Source organism: Schistocerca nitens, chromosome 6, assembly GCF_023898315.1.
Source record: "Schistocerca nitens isolate TAMUIC-IGC-003100 chromosome 6, iqSchNite1.1, whole genome shotgun sequence".
NCBI classification, from domain to species: Eukaryota; Metazoa; Arthropoda; class Insecta; order Orthoptera; family Acrididae; genus Schistocerca; species Schistocerca nitens.
Genome location: NC_064619.1, coordinates 440373868 through 440394774, shown reverse-complemented (window position 1 = coordinate 440394774; position 20907 = coordinate 440373868). Strand labels below are relative to the sequence as shown.

Genomic DNA, 20907 nt, shown 5'->3' with positions numbered 1-20907 from the left:
CTTAACACAACTCTATAATACTCCACAATTCTATCATCATCATCATCATTATCATTATCATCATTATCATTATCATCATCATCATCATCATCATCATCATCATAGTTCCATGGTATCTTATACATTCCCCCATTACGCCATACACTGGTTTGGACAGTTATCTTACATAAATTTTCTGCTGTCATGCTCAGTGAACTTAGAGGGACCAGGTGTGATATGACATTATGGCCAGTGCTCCATCTCACATCCATTGTATCTCAGCTCCCTGCTATACTGTTTTGGGACAACATCACATGATATAAAGATGAAAACCCCCAAACTGTAAGATACTGCTGTAACACTGATCTATTTTTACTTCATCAGTGCTGTACCATGGTTTGGAACTACTTTACTAGGAAATAGAATAAGTAGGAGGAGTGTGGTGTAACAACAGGAAGGAAGAGAAAAGCTCCACACACAGCTCAAGTACTCTGTGATTGGCAAACAACATATCTTCTAGTGTAGGCATTTGGAGAAGTTTTAAATTTATAATTCACATATTAACACTGCATTCACCAGCTAAGCCATCAGTTGCTTACTATCTACATTGTGTTGACCAACTAAGCCTTCAGTTGCCTACTTTCTACATTGGTCTATATTTCCCTGGTACCTTTCACATCTCAACCAAACATGCTACCTACATCGCCTACTGTAATGCTCTCTGTGATAGCATATCCAGCATACTACATTGTGCGATTCAGTGTACTGGGCCTCATGACATGCTAGGTTACCTTGTGTCCACACAACTGGTTTCATTGGTTCAGCCCCTGGGCCACTTCCAGGCACCACAACTGCATCTATACCTGACATAATGGAAAAGAAAGGGCAGTAGGAACAGGAGAAACAGAGGAACAACAGATAAAAGGGCTTAATAAATGGTTATAGAATGCATATACTTCTATTTTTGTTGCCCTTTGCTGCTGAAAATGTCAAGCTACCATTGTAGTCTCCGTTACCACTTCTGACACTGCTTGCAGAGGGTGTGTGTATGTTCTGGTGGAGTATGGTGGGTCCAGGCACTGGAAGCCACTCAGAAGCTGTATAATACCTTTATTACACCCATTAGTTCATAGTACAGGTCAGGTTCATATCAGACAGTAGTGAAGGCAAGCTTTGACCCACGGAGCCTGGCAGCAAATTGTTGTCGTAGAACTCCAGCTCCCGCTGTGCTTAATGTGGTCCAGATGTGGCGCAATCTTGCATAGTCAGTGATTCTAGCAATTGCTGAGAAATGTCAGGGCTGATATGGCACGTTGACACTGTCTGTGTCTGTGTCTGCTGAGTGCAAGACACTGAGCCACACCTGGCCGTGGCAAATGACAAGTGTAGATGTCCAGGGAATCCTGGACTGGCAGCTGACTGGTGGTGACGGGCACTGGCAAGTGCCCCCGTAGCTCAGTAGCTGGGAAGGCCTGAGTGTGATGTTCAGCTCATCAGGAAGCTGATAGACGGTTGGGCCTGTCACATTTACAGCAGTGGCAGTGACCTCACAGCTAAGGCCAACAGTATTACTGTAGATGACTCAGTGATTCACTGCTTCAACATATGCCCAGCCATGCCGGATGGCCAGTATTTATTCATGCCAAAATGGGTTTGTTATGGTTCTTTGGCTGCAAAACTCACATATGCCACATACCAGAGTAACCTCAGTTATTGTAATAATCTGGACACTGATTGGCAATCAGTCGTCATTGCCCATTGATCATTGTGGTGCAACACTGGGTCAGCAAGTTGCTATAAGTGGTCCATTTTACAGCATCAAACACAACTGTCTAGGCTCATGTCAGTACATATCCATTAAGACTACACAAAGCACAATTATCAAACTGCCCCTAAATGAAAGTACAAACACCCAAGAATTATTTATTTTTGAATTAGCTGTATTTAAAGCTTTTGTAAGATGGTAGGCATCCTTTTTGTTCATTGTATAAGTTCTTTGTGTTTTAGTACCAATATATAGATACAAACGTAGCTAAATTCCTCAAAATTTGCAACTGGTTTTTGCATTTCTCACACAAAGTTTCATGTAACTCGCTTAAATGTTGCAGTATTCTTGATTTCATTGGTTCCTAAAACTCACTACTTTATTTTAATTTGGTAAATTATTATTAAGTTAATTTCCTGCAAAGTAAGCCATTATAAAATTGTTCAACAAGTTCGTCTCCTCAATTCCAGTGCTCAGCCACATGTGGAGGAGGGACAAAGACGAGATCCGTTGAGTGCAAGCAGACAATGGCACAAAATAATATCATACCTCGGCATACTACAAAATGCACGGGCCCCAAACCGCCCGAGAAAAAGGCATGTAATAAGAAACCATGTTCAGTAGAGAGTATTCAGCCACAGATACACCTTGAAAACAAGACATATGTCCAGGAAAATGCCAATGAAAAGAAAGTGAATCTTAAAATTGGTGGCCAAGCTATAGTATTTGCAGGAAGTCAGGTGAAGATCAGATGTCCTGTGAGGAAGTTTAACAGGTAAGATAATAAAGTTCACCTAGAAGTATTATATAATTACAGACAACCTCCAGCCTATAGTAAATTAATGTTTACTTTGTTTGCTAGTGTCAGATACTGTATGATATTGAATTAATATTAGTTCAGAGTGTTAAGAATCAGCTGCTGGAAACAAATGTGGCAAGGATGTGAGAATTCCAAAGATATTATCTAGTAGAAATCAAAATGAAAGATTCAGAATTTGAAAAACAGTTTCATTTTTTTTATATTTTTCAATGGCTCAGAGTTGAAACAACAAAAAATGCCAATAGGGTGTCACAGAGATAATAAAGATTGTAAGTAATAAAGAGGAAAAAGGAGGGCCTTCAAAGGAAATGGAGAATAAAAGAATAGAAAAACTTATTAAGATCAAGTTGACAGTAAATGTGTCTTGGGAATACTGTAGTGTTTTGAAAAGTGGGAGGTGTTACAGATGACTTGAGTGGTGAAGCAAGTATCTCTTGAAACTTCCTGGCAGATTAAAACTGTGTGCCCGACCGAGACTCAAAATCGGGACCTTTGCCTTTCGCGGGCAAGTGCTCTACCATCTGAGCTACCGAAGCACGACTCATGCCCGGTACTCACAGCTTTACTTCTGCCAGTATCTCGTCTCCTACCCTCCAAACTTTACAGAAGCTCTCCTGCCGAGCGTGAGTTGTGCTTCGGTAGCTCAGATGGTAGAGCACTTGCCCACGAAAGGCAAAGGTCCCGAGTTCGAGTCTCGGTGGGGCACACAGTTTTAATCTGCCAGGAAGTTTCATATCAGCGCACACTCCGCTGCAGAGTGAAAATCTCATTCTGGAAGTATCTCTTGCTTTCATTTTTCTTAACTTGTTTTGTTCAGGATGTTGTGTGTTGCTTGTGAAGACAAATGTGTGTATGGGCATTATTTGTAGATATGGCTTGGTGGTGGTTGTACAACTATCAAAATAATAGGTAAAATTTACTGCTAGTTGATATCTCACATGTTTAATATCACTTATGGCTTTCTATTTATTATGCATTATATAAACAGATAGTTGATAGATCTGAAGTTTGTGATGGTTGGAGTATGCCTTAGAAATATTTTAAGGTGGGGTTACTCAGATGAGTAGGAACCAAGGTTTATTGCAGTATAGTTAAGTAAGGCTTGAGACCTTAAAAGTAGGTTGCAGAGGACCAGTGAGTGGTAAAAGCTCATAAGGAATGGGAGATTGTTTTGTTTGAGACAGTCATGCCCACAAAATTGTTGTTAATTAATTGAAGCTGACAAGATGGAGGCTGTGTAATAAGTTGAAAATTTTAGTGCTTTTTTTTTTTTTAGTAAAGCATCATTTGGCATGATTACTCAAGAGAACAAGTGACACATAAACTTATCAAGTAGTTTTAGAACTCTACAATAAGTTCCAAATACAAAAAAACATTAGAAATTTGCTAGTATATTCATATAGAAAATAAGCATCAGAGCATCTCCAGCTCCCTTCCATTCCAAGGTTGTAAAGGACAGAAAATTGAATACATACATGGTAGTGCATGTCAAAAATTAAGAAACTGCTGTTTCACTTATACTTTAATGAAGGTCAGTGCAAGTATAACTGTTACTTTGAGTGTCTGCCTCCATAGTTCATTGATAAGTATTTCACCAGTACTGCAGAAGACTTGGGTTCAGTTCTCAGTATTACCAGTGATGTTCCTTGGTGGGAGGACTGGAACAGAGAGCACTTACCCTCGTGAGGTCAAACGAGGAGCTACTTGAATGCGAAGTAGGGGCTCTGAAATCTGCAAAGTTGACAACAGCTGAGAGAACAATGTGATAACTCTGTGCCCCTTTATACCACATCCAAATAGTATACAAACAAATCATTTTCTGGAACTGGTATAAATACACATCTAGTGACATTTCACACAAACATAAATGTGACACATTTATCAAATGCAGTCTTTAGGAGAGAAATACATTACTCAAAAGAAAACAATTATGAATCATTCCTGCATCTATTAAGGGTTTAATTTGCAATGCAGTGTGTCTGCAAGGGTGTTGGATGGGCCCTTCCACTGCCATTAGCTACCCTTACATGTATACATGCATTGGCTTACATCACACAGACCACTAATAACTGTGATTTCCCTAAATCACTCCAGGCAAATGCCGGGATGGTTCCTCTGCAAGGTCACGGCCGACTTCCTTCCCCATCCTTCCGTAATCCGATGAGACCGATGACCACGCTGTCTGGTCTCCTTCCCCAAAACCAACCACTAATAACTACAACTCTAGGTCATTGTTCTCAATTGCTTGATAGTTCATTCATTCTCACTGTCTACACACAGTCTGATATCACAGCTTTGTCCATCTGTTACTACACTGCCATAACACATTGTCAGTTTCCAAACACCCTTCTTGTTTTAAGGCCCTTAAACCAGTTTAAACAAAGCTGTTAAACTGTTTTCAGTCCTCCTGATTGAATATTTTAGTTTACTGTGCTTAGTACTATAGTGTTCCATGCTGTGCCATTGGATTGTGTTCACAATATGCTTACAGTTCTTCACACACTTCCACCACCCACTGCTATTGTGTTTGTACAAATCTATTTATAAAACTGTTCTGGTTTGTGCAGGCTTCACCACCTACTATCAGTCTGTGTTGAAGTTATAATGTAGTGCCAACTCACGTTAGTCTATTGGTACACTCCTTAGCTTCTAATAATGCCCCCCATCACTTTGAGAAACAGATTACACCTTTTAGTCTTTAATTGTATTCAACAATAATTTCTTAAAAAAAGATGCTGTGACTTACCAAACGAGAAAGTGCTGGTAGATAGACACAATAAAAAACACACACACAAATTTCAAGCTTTTGCAACCCACGGTTGCTTCATCAGGAAAGAGGGAAGGAGAGGGAAAGACAAAAGGATGTGGGTTTTAAGGGAGAGGGTAAGGAGTCATTCCAATTCCAGGAGCGGAAAGGCTTACCTTAGGGGGAAAAAGATATGTCTGCTTGTGTCTTTATATGTGTGGATGGATATGTGTGTGAGTGCGAGTGTATACCTGTCGCTTTTTCCCCCTAAGGTAAGTCTTTCCGCTCCCGGGATTGGAGTGACTCTTTACCCTCTCCCTTAAAACCCACATCCTTTCGTCTTTCCCTCTCCTTCCCTCTTTCCTGATGAAGCAACTGTGTGTTGCGAAAGCTTGAAATTTGTGTGTGTGTTTGTGTGGTTTTTATTGTGTCTATCTACCAGCGCTTTCTCATATGGTAAGTCACTGCATCTTTTTTTATATATATTTTTCCCATGTGGAATATTTCTTTCTATTATATTCACAACAATAATTTCTATTATATTATTATGATCTTATACCTCCTCTAAGTTATGCCCTTTAGAGGGCTCATTTCAGCCTGTGAATACACATCCATATGCTACAAATATGATGCCTGATAATCAGTCACAGAAGTTTCCATAACTATAAGCCATTAAACTGCATAGGTAATGTGGAAGCATGGTGTATCAGTAGTGATGTGGAGCCCATGTTAAATATGGGGCTAAGATAAGGAATCCTTTGTGAGAGCAGAAAATTTGATAGCACCAATATATGTAGCTTGTAAATATTTCAGTCTGAGGTACCTTGAGATAATCATTAAATTAAATACAACAGAACATGATGTTGCAGTACAATTTATGCATCCTTTAGGATCTTTGCCACCATTACATTTGCCCAAATGAGAGGATATTTGCCCAGTTTGTGTTCTTCATGTGCTAGCTGCTGTTGAATATCCTTAAACATCAACTAGAAGAGGTTACCAATTTTCAGAGGAGTGCTTGTCAACCAGCATGCAATGAACTAATGTCAGTGACAGGGTCAGTGTCTTTTAGTAGCTTGCATTTATGTTTTTAATAAAGTTTGGTAATGCAAAACCTTGTTTAAAAGACAAGTGTTTTGGCTGTTATTTATTTTTTACCCATTGTTTTCAATCAAATTTAGTAGTAGGCTGGAGAAATGGAGTGTGCATACTGTACTGAAAACATTGTCGACAATAGTCAACCATCTACAGGCTGTTGCCTTGGGATGTAGCAGTGATGTGGATATGGGTGCATCATGTGAGGCTCCTCAAGTGTCACTTGTTTGTCTATTTTCTCTGCTGGTGGGGTACCTTCCAGTGCACTGGATGCAGGGGCCACAGTCATGACATGGTGCGTGACAAGTAGTTACAAGTGCACATCGCTTGAGGCAGCGTGTCAAAGGGAGGACTGATCATGTGGCTTCACGCATCCACCCTAAAAGGGGACATGTGACTGTTTCTCCAAACGGGGTCTGAGAAAGTGCATGAGTTGGGGTTTGCTAATTATTGGGAGCTCTAGTGTTACATGTGTTATGGAGCTCCTTAGGGAAATAGTGTCCAGGGCTGGAAATAAGTCCAACGCACACTTAGCTTGTCTGCCAAGAGGTCTCAGTAGATATGTGGTGGAGGCTCTGCATGTGGCTATTGCGAGTGCAGGACACAGTCACCTGCAAGTTGTGACTCCTGTCAGCCACTCTTTCTAGTTTGGAGACAATCCTTGGTTCCTAAGGGCAGCTGGCAGAAGTGATGAAGACTGCTGGCCTTGCTTGTGGCATGCAGTGGGAGAAACCAGTTAGCAATGTTGTACCCAGACGTGATTGGTGTCTTTTGGTTTTGAGGTGAGTGCAAGGTGTCAATCAGAGGTTCTGTTGATTCTTTGATGGTCTTGGCTGAAGATTTCTGGAGCTTCATTATGAGGTGGATAATTGTAGGATTCCCTCGATAGGTCAGGGGTGCACTACAAAGAGGATGCAGATACTTGGGTAGCAGGGTACTTCTGGAGTGCACATGATGAATGATTGCCAGTTGATATGCAGATAGCTTAAGTAATAGGATCCAGTACATTGTCTTGGATGACGAGTGTTCATCAGAAGTGTCCGAGGGAAGTGTGGTAGAACTGCTCTTGCTCTCTAAATAGATAAGCGATCTGATGGATACAGTGAGCAGCACTCTGCAACTGTTTGCTGATGTCACTGTAGAGTATGGGAAACTGTTGTTGTTAAGTGACTATAGGAGGCTATACAATGATTTAGAACTTCTGTTTGGTGTGATGAATGGCAGCTTGCTGTAAATTTAAAAAATGCAAGTTAATGCAGATGAGTTTGAAAAACAATCCAATAATGTTCGACTACGGTATTAGTACATTACGCTGTAGGAAGTACTACAACCAGCCACAAGTTTTTTGAAATGATTTTATTATACCATTACTAGTTTCAGGTGTGTGACTGTATAACAAAATACTTTCAAGAAAATTTCTGGATGGTAGCCACATTTCCTACAGTGTAATTTACGAAAACAGCTTCTGTGTTCTCCACCCAAAATGGATAAAATAATTCAGTATTAGTGATGTGCTGCCTGATACAGTCACGTCAAGTAAATACATAGGTGTAACTGTATAAATATATGAATGTACACAAACAGACAACATCCATACATTTTAAAATGTATGGATGTTGTCTAAATGACTAAATAAACAAAAATAAAATAAAATTTTAAAAATGTTGCAAAGTGACATGAACTGGAACGAGTATGAACAGCAAACGTAAAGCAGTTCGTGATCAGAGTCCTTTACTATTTGTTTACTTATGTTGCAGCTCTCAAACTCTCTAAAGCATTTCATTGACCAAATACTCATTATTTCCAGGACTAAAATACAGTGGGAAAAGAACAGCACACAGATAACAACCTCTAGGAAATATAAGGTTACTAAACAAGGAGCACTGAAAATACATGACATAATGTTCACTGACAGTGGAAAGTACACCTGTATTGGTGAGTACTTTATCATTTTATAAATGAAGTTATTTGATAAGTCTATTCTGCAGAAATAGAAATCAAACAGCATAATGTTTCCTTTTTATATGGTGCTTCTAAAAAAGTTGATATGTTAATAACTTTTTTTCAGGATGTATGTAGAAAGTTCATTAACATATCAGGGCATTAAAAATAAAATTGCTAGTAACAGAAATACTTTATACAAATCAAAGTACAGGTTGGAACAATTCAAAATTTTTTATACAACAGTCAAAATATGACGGGTGTTTTCCCTTTCAAATCACCTCTGATTGTATATTTTGCATATGGACTCTCCCTGAGCATCATCAGCTACAATTAAAATCAATATGTGAAAGACTTAGTTGATATCAGGACTTGTTGCTTAATTTAGGTGTGTTTGTGCAGCAACACTCAGCATGAAATAACATACAAACAAGAAGTGTGTCAAGAAAACAACTTGACTGCTTAACTAATGTTGTAATCATGATAGTAACGATGAAATCTGCAAAATCAAAGAATGGAAAAACCAAGATGGAATAATGATAGGCACTACAAAAGACTATGACATCTAATTTTGTGCATATTTAGCAACATGTGAGTGCACATCTATATATGAGGGAAGGAAGGAAGGTTAAACAGCTCATTGATGACAAGGTCATTAGATATGGAGCACTTGCCCATATTTGGAAAGGACATTGGTGATACCTTTTTCAAAGAAACCATTCAATATTTGACTTATGGTATAATGGAAAACCTAAATGTGATAGACTGGACAGGGATTTGAATTGCTGTCCTCCGGAATACATTTTCCTTCCTTTTTCACTGGGTCACCTTGCTCACTCACAGGCATACAGTAATTGCTCTTCTCAATCATTATGAACAGAAAGCACATGAAAAACAGGTTGCTGCGTCACATTCTTTATATATAGGTATGTAAATAAGGCAAAGAATACAATACAGTAAAAACTGTAAACCAAAGAAAGGTGATACTCTAATGGAAAATTATGTATCATATTCTGCGTTTTAGTCAAAAATTGTGAATCATATTCTGCATTTTAGTCAAAAATTGTGCATCATATTCTGCATTTGAGCTGTGTAGCTAAAGTCAAGTATGTGATGTTGCCAAAGGCTTGAAATGAAGAAACATAACTCAACTCCAAGTATCTCTTACACAATGTATTGTGAAAGTACAACTCCTGAGGAAGCTATAAGCTATGCAACAATTGCTCTGTAGCTGTTATTAGATTTCATCATGTTATTAAGGCTGAAGGTTGATGCTGTTCTAATGTGGTTACTTTTGGTGATGATGTGGCATACACAACATTATTGCAACCTCTGTGTGATCTATTTCATTGCATCTGAAAATTATACCCTATAAAAGAGATGCCAAACAAGACATTTGCGACATTACTTTGTAAACTTCACCATGAAATTATGCTCTGTTCACAACAAATGTGCAAGCACTGGCAATAAATTGTGGGTCTAATGCATTGCTTTTCATTATATTTTAATGTGCTACTGAGCAGACAATTCTCCTTAATAACACAGATAGCCCATCCAGTTTTTGAGGGGATCTTGGTGCAAATTTATCATTTCTGAATTATGCTAAATTATAGGATACTAGTTTATTTGTGGATGAAAGTGCTAATTGACTGTATGTGAACTTAAATGAGGTTACTATGCAACCACTGAAAAATAGAGGTGATAGTTTGAGAAGGTATTAGAATTTGGTCTTCAGAAGGAACGCGGGCATTACACATATGCACTAACATAATGAATCTATTTCTTATTACAGGCACATAGGAAAGGACTACTCTGTTCTCTGCTGAAAAATGTTGTTACTATGAACCATGAAAATACATATGAAGTAATATAACATCTCTAGTCTTAGGATATTTGCATTGCCATTAAATAATTAAATGAGCTACACTACTACTTTGTGGGTCTACAGTTCATGTTCCATGAAACCTGACTTTAAACACCTGTTAATGCACAAAATTTGAAAGAGTTTACTAAAGATTAATTGAAAGGACTAAGTGTACTCTTGAGTTTTGTAACTAGCAGAACATTTATTTGATTTCTGGTAGAATATTAGATAATGTGGCTGTTGACATACTATTTTGCAACTTGTCAAATCATTTCCAAAAATCCCAAGAAAATGAATTGTGTGTATTGCTGCTTTTGTTCAGATCATAATTATGTGAAAGAAGAAAAGAAATGAAATGAATTGTGATTAATAATTTTAAATAATAAGGAACTTTTTAGAAGTATTACATTCTTGACAAATAACAGAGGCACAATTTTTCTAAATTTTTATGCAAGCATGTCTGTTATAAAGAAAGTATAAATGACCATGTTCAATGTTCATGTTGCAGCTGGTCAGTCAAAAGCTGATCTATACCTTTCAGTGAAGCTTCCTTTGACAAGAACAAGTTCTGAAGAAGTTGAGAATGCCAACAAAGTATTGCCTGGAAGATCACGCTCAGAAGACAGAAGACTCAAGGCTGGAGGTATATGTCAGTCTGAAAGTCTTAACTATAAATAGGTTTTCTTAGAAGATGTGCTGCGCCTTATTGTGCATTACTTGAATTTTGTAGTTATCACTATCATTGATGGTATGTAAACAAGGTTCTCCAAAAGACAACTCTTTCTCAACTTTTTTCCATCTCTTAACTTGACTGTGTAAACTAATGTACCATATGCCCCATTGCTTCTGCTGCATTTTTAGTTTGTTAGATATTGATTTCTTTCTCCATATTGCAATTTATTCCCTCAATACCTTGTGTTGTGGAAATTTCAACTACCATTTAATGTCAATGATCTACTCTACAAATGAAAACTCAGAAAGTTCTTCCCCTATTTTTGGAAGACTTCTGCTGTTCTTCGTTCCACATTTCCAGTCATTGTTCCACACTTCCCTGGCTGAAGCTCTATGTCTTCAATTTTAACAGGACTAATTTCTTTCTGCAAGCAAAGTCACAGTATTGGAGAGGTGGTATAATGGTGGATTTATAGCACAGAATTCAAGGGTATATTGCCACATGCTGCATGTATGCTTACTAGCAATGACATGTTGGAAGACCTTCATAATGGATCTGGAGAAAACTCCTCTACAAGGAAGGACGTGCTGCAGGATGTCAACACTTGTCCTCCTGTATTTTCCAAAATGTTTCTAAATGTGCACTCCAGAGTTAATTTCATCACACTGGTATCTGGAGCAGAATTGTCTGTTAGAGACCATTATAGTTAGAACTAGCAAAATGAAATAAGTAACTCTGAATTTTAACTTACAGAAAAAAGGAAAACTATGTTTTAATGTTCAAAAACTCAGAACTTGTTCATAAGACTGTGTTAACAAAACAACACAGCACTGTCAGAGAGATCTATTACATTCTCTGCAGTAGACTTTGCTGCTGACACATACTTACATAATCTTGTTCAAATGTCCCCAACTCCCCCATTTGAACATAGATTTCAGACATTGCTTTCACAAGTCAAACCATATTGCTTCAGTATCTTCTGAAATTTGTGCTTGTTCAAGGGCTTGTTTAACAGATCAGCCAACATCTCTTCTGTGTATAAATAGTCTGCCTCAATATTACTTTTTGCTGTATCTCTGTACATCATACTTGGATACCCAGTGCAAGTGTGGCTGCTGATGCACTACATTCAAGCAGTCTGCCATCAACATGTGCACAGGCTGACAACCAGAGGTCACCTGTCACTTGTGCACACAACACGGCACTCGCTCTGCCGTCTGCCAGAGATGTTTCCTATCTAAGGACAGCACACCAGGTGTTCATCTTCATATGTGTTCTGCTGCTTTGTTTTGTTCCTATACTGAATGTGGATTAATAAGCTCTTGTCTTTGGTGGCCACACTGTCTTAAATTATGACACAATTGGAGATGATTGTGGTATTCAACCTGTGTGCTCATTCTATTGGTTGTTCCTTCAGTTTGTCTGGCCATGGAGGCAGTGCTCAAATCTCTCCTCAAGCAGCAATAGGCTCTTATTGTTACTATCACAAACTTCTCAACCACACTGACTTTGCAAGCTCCCATGCTGTCAGCATACTCAGTGCCATTTCCCCAATATGACAGTGCAGCCGAAGACTGGAATGCTTATGGGAAGCATCTTTAGCAACACTTCCTCCCTTTTGGTGTCACTGATGCTAACACGTGTAAGGCTTTGTTCCTTTCTTGGATTTCTCCTCAGATCTGCCAGTTGTTGTGCCAGTTAGCCCTGCACCAGGAACCTGTGTTGCTTTTGTATGACAAAATGTGTAAGCTGTTGTCAAATTATCACTATAAATGCACACACGTCATTGCAGTACATGTAGGGCTTTATCATTGTCATAAACAGCCCCACCAGCCCTACTGGGCTTGGGCAGCCAAACTCCATGACATCAGTTGAAAATATCAGTTTGTTATCAATCCCCATGATTCTTGTGCTGATTCTATGGTCCACTTGGTTGGCTTCCAACAAGGAGGTGTGTCAATGGCACTGCAGTGCAAAAATCCATCTTTGGCTGAAGTTCTAAATATTGCCCAGTCTTTTGAGGTGTCCTGTACTGCTGGTGACTAGATTGAGGCTTGTTGTGATGTCGCCAGGGTGGCTTCTGCTCCTGGTGATCCGGTGTCAGTTAGTTCTTGGGGGAGAGGGATGTGGCAGTAGTATAAATGCAGCCTCTCTGCTGCAGCAGACAGCAACATGCCAAACAGCAACAACTACAACCACAGCAATGGCAGTACTTGGTGCTCCCACTTGTCCATACTGTTTTATGCAACATGACATGGCCACATGCCCTAAGTGCTGGGTGACCTTCAATACCTACAGAAACAAAGGACATGAAGCATCTGTGTGTCATTCCCAGCCTTCTCCTGCAGATAAGGATGTGGATGTTAATTGTATGTCTCCAGTACTTATACATATCAACAAACAATTTATTGAAGTGTGAGTGATGGACAAACAGCTCCAGCTATGAGCAAATATTGGTGCAGCTGTGACATAACTGAACTCACAAACGTATGTGGACTTAGGATCCCCAGTGTTGTCTCCTGCTACTCGATGGCTGGTGAGCTACAACAAGCAGCATATTCCAATTTTGGCAAACATTGCACCGCCCACTGTGCATAAATCGGTAGTTTGTTTCTGACTTTTTTTGGGGTGGATGAAACTGGCACGAACAATTTGTTTGGTTTGAATGATTTTAATGCATGTGAATTCTCTATTGCAGGTGCAGTGCATCTTGTTTCTGACCTGGTCCCTTATAGCAGTTAAATTCTCTGTGTCCTGAGTTCTCATCTCTTTTTTGGATGGGTTAGGTTGTGCCACTAATTTTATGGCCCACATTACTCTGAAACCTATGGTAGGCTGTGTTTCTTCCAAGCATGTCCTATTCCTGTGGCCTTGCATGAACTTGTGAAATCCTAGTTGTACAGATGACATTGTTGAGGGTCATCCAGCCTATTACATGAAGTGAGTGGTCTACCCCCTTCATGATTGATAAAAAACTGAATAATCAGCTTTGTGCCCCATTAGAATGAATTATTGGCCAAACTTGCTGGGGGCCAGATTTTTCTAAAATTGATTTATCTTAAGCTTATTTTCTGGTTCCTTGTGATTAACAGGCTCTTCGGGCTGCACCAATATCAGTGCCTCCCATTTGGTGTGGCTAGCACCCCTGCAATTTTTCAGAGTTTTTTGGAACAGTTTACAATGGCCGTTACAGGGCAGCATCAACTATCTCAAGAACATCATCATGAATTCTTGAAATTTAAATTACATTCTGCTCCTTGTTTGGCTACCTCCCATTCTGACCAGCCCCTTGTCTTGGCTACAGATACCTCCCAGTATGGCCTCGGGCCATTCTCACACATCGCTATGAGGATGGTTCCATGTGTCCAATAGCTTATGCACCAAAAACATTTAACTCTGTTCAGGAGCACTACCCCCAAGTTGAAAAGGAAGTGCTTGTTATTGTCTATGTCCCCAAAAAGTTTTTTATTTTTGTATAGATCTAAATTCCACCTCATTATGGACCAGAAGCCTTTAGTTTAATTTTTTACTCTTCCTGCTTTGTTGGCCAATAAGAGAGCAAACAATATCGAGCATTAGGCCTTGCTTCTGTATTGCTACAACTATGAGATACATTTTCACCCTACTTCACAGCATGTCAACACCGATGCACTATCCTGGAACCCAGCTGAGGTGCTCCATAGTCACCAACCCCCACCCTCCTCCATCTGTTTATGCTGCCTCACCAACATCCATTGCCATGACCCTCGCTGCTGTTTGCTCCTGGCATGGGGGCTTGGCTGCCAAATGAAACGAATTGTGGATATAGTTCACAGCTAGTGCGGCCACTACCTGTGTAGTGCTCAACATTGGCTGATAGTGGCGTGCCATCATTATCAGCTGCATCTTTGCACCTCGACAAGACCTACGTGTCTGCCACTGTCACCTCTGCTTCCTCCCTCAGTGCCTCCTGTCCTCATCTTGTGACCATTCCTGCTGCAGTGGTGGACCAGCCTTCCATATGGATGTTACTGTCTCTTCTCTGGGATCCAGTGCCCTTACGCCTGCTACTGGCTCTTCCCACAACACTCCACCACCATCTGAACCTCTGCTGTTGGCTGGACTGGCACCACTGGGTTCCTCAGTGCCGCATTCCTGATACCCCTCCTGAACAGCCAGCACCTTTCCCGTCAGCACAGTTCTGCTATGTCAAGGTTCTAGAGGAGTAAGATGCTTCCTGCACCCTCTTCACCTGTCCTCTCTTCTGGTACTTCATGGGAGGTGACTGCCATGTGTGTCCATGGCCGCACCACTTCCACCTCTTCTCACCTGTTCTGGTCCGGAATCTCCTTTCACCACCACTGTCCAACACCTACAGTGCCCACTGAAAATGTCATGGACTTGTTAATAGCTGTCCTGATGCCAGCATCAATGAAGCGTCCATTCCTCAAGGGGGGGGGGGGGGGCAGGTGCTGTAAACCTGTACATCCATCATACTTGGATACGTAACATGGGTGTGGCCACCAGTGTGCTACATTCAAACAGTCCACCATCAGCATCTGCACCAACCAGCCACCAGAGGTCACCTGTGACTTGTACCCACGGGATGGCACCTGCTGTCCCTCTACCGGAGCTCCTTCCTATATAAGGACAGTGTAGCATGTGCTCGTTGTCAGATGTGTTCTACTGATTTGTTTTGTACTTGTGTACTTGAATGTGGTTAATAATCTCTTGTCTTTGGTGGCCACGCTATTACTTGTGTCTTACATTATGACACTCTGATCTACATACATCAAAAAAAGTTTTGCATCACCTCCGTTCCGAGAGCTCCGGAACCTATACAGTAAATTGGAATAGTGGTCAACATAAACATCATTTCTGCCCTTATTATTGCTCATGAAAACCACACATTGCATGTTGTACCACCTTACAGCAAGACCTTCAGAGGTGGTGGTCCAGATTGCTGTACACAATACCCAGTAGCACATCATCTTGCATTGATGCATGCTGCCTGTATTCGTTCTGGCATACTATCCTCAAGTTCATCAAGGTGCGGTTGGTCCATATTGTCTCAGTCCTCAATGGCGATTTGACGTAGATCCCTCAGAGTGGTTGGTGGGTCATGTCGTCCATAAACAGCCCTTTTCAATCTATCCCATGCATGTTCGATAAGGCCACTCTAGTTGAGTGGTGTCATTATCCTGAAGGAAGTCATTCCAAGATGTGCACTATGGGGGTGCAAACTGTCATCCATGAAGACAAATGCCTCGCCTGTATGCTGTGATATGCTTGCACTATCGCTTGGAGGATGGCATTCATGTATCATACAGCTGTTAAGGTGCTTTCCATGACCACCAGCAGCGTACGTTGGCCCCACATAACGCCACCCCAAAACATCAGGGAACATCCACTTGCTTGACATTGTGTCTTTGGCGTTCAGACTGACTGGGTTGTCTCCAAACATGTCTCCGACGATTGTCTGGTTGAAGGCATATGTGACACTCATCGGTGAAGAGAACATGATTCCAATCCTGAGCAGTTCATTCAGCATGTTGTTGGTGCCATATGTACCACGCAGCATGGTGTTGTGGTTGCAAAGATGGACCTCGCCGTGGATGTTGGGAGTGAAGCTGTGCATCATGTGGCCTATTGTGCACAGTTTGAGTTGTAACACAACATCCTGTGGCTGCATGAAAAGCATTATTAAACATGGTGGCGTTGCTGTCAGGATTCCTGTGAGCCATAATCCATAGGTAGCAGTCATCCACTGCAGTAGTAGCCCTTGGGCAGCCTGAGTGAGGCATGTCATTTACAGTTCCTGTCTCTCTGTATCTCCTCCATGTCTGAACAACATCACTCTGGTTCACTCTGAGACGCCTTGACACTTCCCTTGTTGAGAGCCCTTCCTGGCACAAAGTAACACTGCAGACATGATCGAACTGTGGTATCTACCGTCTAGGAACGGTTGAACTACAGACAACATGAGCCATGTACCTCCTTCCTGGTGGAATGACTGGAACTGATCAGCTGTCGGACCCCCTCCGTCTAATAGGTGCTGCTCATGCTTGGTTGTTTACTTCTGTGGGTGGGTTTAGTGACATCTCTGAACAGTCAAAGGGACTGTGTCTGTGATATAATATCCGCAGTCAATGTCTATCTTCAGGAGTTCTGGGAACAGGGGTGATGCAAAACTTTTTTTAATGTCTGTGTATGATCCATTATAAAACCATGCTTTATATTGATGTTTTTGGTTCTGCCACTAGAAACCTAATTTTTGACTAAGAAAATCTTGGAGCATTCCATACTGATTTTGGGCAGTAGATGACACATTAGGATCCTGATCTACAATGTTTCTTGAGTTGCATGTGATAAAGTAAAGCACTCAGCTTCCATAATGCTCAGGGCTACTAGTATCTGTCTTTTACAGGCCCAGGATATAAGTCCTCCCATTAATCTAAAACAACACACAGCAGTGGAATGTCTGTTCTGTAACTCACTTCTCCAGTCCACATCACTATAGCCCTCAGGTTTTATATTTGGATTGTTACAATATCTTCATTTATAGTTCATGGTTCCTTTTAAATATCTAAATATCCTTTTTAAGGCTTTCCAATGTTCCTCTCTTGGGCTTTTGTGGGATATCCTTACAACATTTGTGCCAAAAGTGATATCATTCCTTCAAGTTTGTGACAGATACAGAAAGTTCCCCACTGCCTCAAAATATGGTACTGCACATTTCCATTGCACTCACCACCTAATTCCTTGGTCATTAACTCAGCTCCTGGTTCCATAGGTGTCAGAACAGATTTGTAGTCTGTCATACCAATTTTTTGGTCAAAACTTTGTATGTGTATGAAAATTAGTTTATGCATGACTCTTCTACAGTCCTCTTTATAACAATCTGTGGATCCAAGTACTGCTTTACCTCTTCCAGGTCATATATGTTAAATTTGGCTTTGGATTGTCTCTTAAAACTGTTCAAATGAAGGAGTCATCCACTCACATAGCTTATTACTGTGACGTCTTCATTGATTCTGCAATAGATATTGGGATCTGCCTTGGGTTGTTTCATATCCCTCTTTAGCAAGGTTTCTTGCCTTTTCCTCAGTCAACAAATCTTCCCTTTTTTTAGGCAATATTCTAGCTTCTTCTGGTAGGATTACACATATTTCTTTCGCTGATTTCCCATTTAAGTAAGCTGTTTTCTCATCTATGTGGTGCATTAGTAAACCTTTTATTACTAGTGCTAAAAGATATCCAAATTATTAATATTTTACCACTGGTGAAAATATTTCTCTGCAGAATATCCATACTTTTCATGAATATTCCTTGACTAAAAGTTATGTATTGTATTTTGATGCTGATCTGTCAGGATTTTATGCATTGAACACCCATTATGCCTGTAACTTTTTTTTCCATTTCAGCCCATTTGAAAGTATCACTTTGAGAAAATGACTGCAGTTCTCTTTTCAACAATGGAGACTCCATTGTTGAGAATTCATACCACTTATAGCCTCTTCAACTGTTGTATGTTCATCATTAAAATATTGGGCTATATACATTTCATAAACATGGTATTCTTTAGATGCTTCAGAAGAACATCTTTAAATATTTTCTTCCTCTTTTTCATCTGCCAGAACTTCATTGTCATAGAATCTATTTATATGTTTGGCAATCTTCTTCTTCCTCCTCTCCAGTTTCTGTTTCTTTTCAGAATTAATATTTCTTAAACTGCATGAAGTTAATAAAATGATTGTACACTCCTTCTGACTATCTTTCATTTCATATTTATAATTCTCAAGGAATACGACATCTCTACCGGTCAGTATCTTCTTATTCATGAACTTGCAAATCAGTAACATTTTGAATCTTTACGGTAGGCTACACAGAGATACTTCTTAGTCCTGTTTCCTCCTATACCATAGCCTGCTTCTAAGTTGTTGTGGTTTGGCTTCTTTCATGTCCACACTTCATATGAAGTTCTATTTTTTACTGCTTTAGTAGGTGATAGACTGATCAAATACGTGGCTGTTGACACTGCCTCTGCCCAACAACATATAGGTAACCCACCATCAGTTAACACACTTCTTACTTTTTCTGTAATAATCCTATTTGTTCTCTCAGCAACTCCATTATGGGATGGACTTTATCTGACATTGGTTTGTTGTCTAATTCCTGCTTCCTCCACATGTTTCTTGAATTTTTTTGATTTTCTCTTTCCCATTATCGTATCTGACAGTTTTAATCTTCATTTCCATTACTCTTTGTAACACACGGCAAACATTTCTCAGATATATCACTCACTTGATCGTTAGAACTTAAAAAATAAACATGGTTATATTTCAGTAGTTTTCCATAAATGTAAGAATTTATAGCTTCCTCCTACAGTTTCACACTCCATCAGTCCACAAATGTCTGTATGTATTGTCTGCAAGAACTCCATGGTTCTTCTTTTACTAGCACTTTTCCTGCAGCTAGCTATGGCCAGTTCTGGCTAACAGCCTGTTGGACCACACTCCACATTGCTGGAGCAGCAACTGATCATTGACAACTTTGAAACACACACCTATGCACGTGACCATGCTGTTCCTTCCTAGCCTGTGATTTTGAGAGATGTGCACTTGCCCTCCTCCTCCCCCCTTACCAAGCTGTCATCACTTTAAGCCTATGCCTAACAAGCTACAATGACCCAATTGCAGGACGGCGTCCCTGAGTCTTCAGCATCACAAATAAATATTTTGTAGCTAACACAAAACAATATACATAACAAATGGCCTAATATCTTTGTATAATAATTCTCCTTGTAGTCACCTTCTTCTTTAGTGATGCTGCCTCAATTCTCAAGCACTCAGCACTTGTACAGTTGCTTAACATTACATAACCCCATCTATCTGGATAAACAGCCCTGGTCTGTTTGTTTTCTAGAGTCTAATGTTACACTAATTGTACTATGCTTCCATTTCATCTCAACTTTGACAATCTACTACAACAAACAACATTTTTCCCTCTACTTGCACTGATTTGCCTTTGCCTCATGAGTTTCGTTGTTCTTTTCAAATTACTATTCCTGAACAAGAGTTGCTAGGCAGATACTAGTATATTCATCAGGCAGCTTTTCCATTCACTATTAGCCTTTTCTCAATCATGATTTCCAAGAATAGCTAAATGAGCAGCTTGTCAAGCCCAACACAACAATAGTGTGGTACCCCTAGTGTTCATCTCTCACTGTTTCTCTTCCTTCACTATTGTTTCTCTGTATTACACCTAACCTGTACATCTAACACAAATGAAAATTAAACAATGGACATGCCAGGTTGGAATATCAACTATAGAAGGAAAAGATAGATTGCTATCATAGAAATGACACTTTAAGTTGCAGACAGACACAACAAAAAGACACACATCAGTTTTCAGCCAAAGCCTTCGTCAGAAAAGGTAACACATACACATTCTTTCACACAAATAAGCACACCTCACACACATGAGACTGCCATCTATGGCAGCTTGGACTGGGATGTATCTGTTCATAGAATGGAAGCAGCAGTCTGGAGAGGACGGAGAAGCGGAAGAGGAAGGGATACCGGAGTACAGGTGTGAGAGAGAACTGTGCTGAGCATGGAGAACTGTGCAGAGCGTGGAGGGACCAGACTGCCAACAGGCAAAGCACCAAGAGGCTGTGGGACAAGGAGATAGGGAAGGGAGGGGAGAACGGAAAGTGAAAATGGAGAGAAGTGGGAAAAAGGAAAGAGTGCATTGGCAGAGGGTGGCACACAAAGATGGTTGGAATGAGAGTAGGGAGGTGGTGATAGGACAGAGGGGGTGGAGCTGTTGGATGGAGTGTGTGGGGCAGTAGGTTACTGTAGATTGAGGCCAGGATAACTTTGCAAGCAGAGAATGTGTTGTAAGGATAACTCCGATCTGCACAGTTCAGAAAAGCTGGTGGTGGAAGGGAGGCTGCAGCTCTTGGCTAGTATTCATCTACAGAGACGTAAGTTGAATGCTTATCTTTTTCTGTGTTTTCTTCGTAGTCTATTTATTAAATTTT

The 20907-nt window shown here is 40.2% G+C and overlaps 1 protein-coding gene across 1 annotated transcript in view; it reads left to right on the top strand.

The window, feature by feature from the left end:
* Positions 1-20907, top strand: part of LOC126262931 (protein madd-4-like) — a 469727-nt gene that overhangs the window by 360113 nt on the left and 88707 nt on the right. The window contains exons 14-16 of the mRNA XM_049959860.1: positions 2215-2519; positions 8213-8340; positions 10719-10853. Of these exons, the coding sequence (XP_049815817.1) occupies positions 2215-2519; positions 8213-8340; positions 10719-10853 (568 nt within the window). The remainder of the gene's footprint in view (positions 1-2214; positions 2520-8212; positions 8341-10718; positions 10854-20907) is intronic.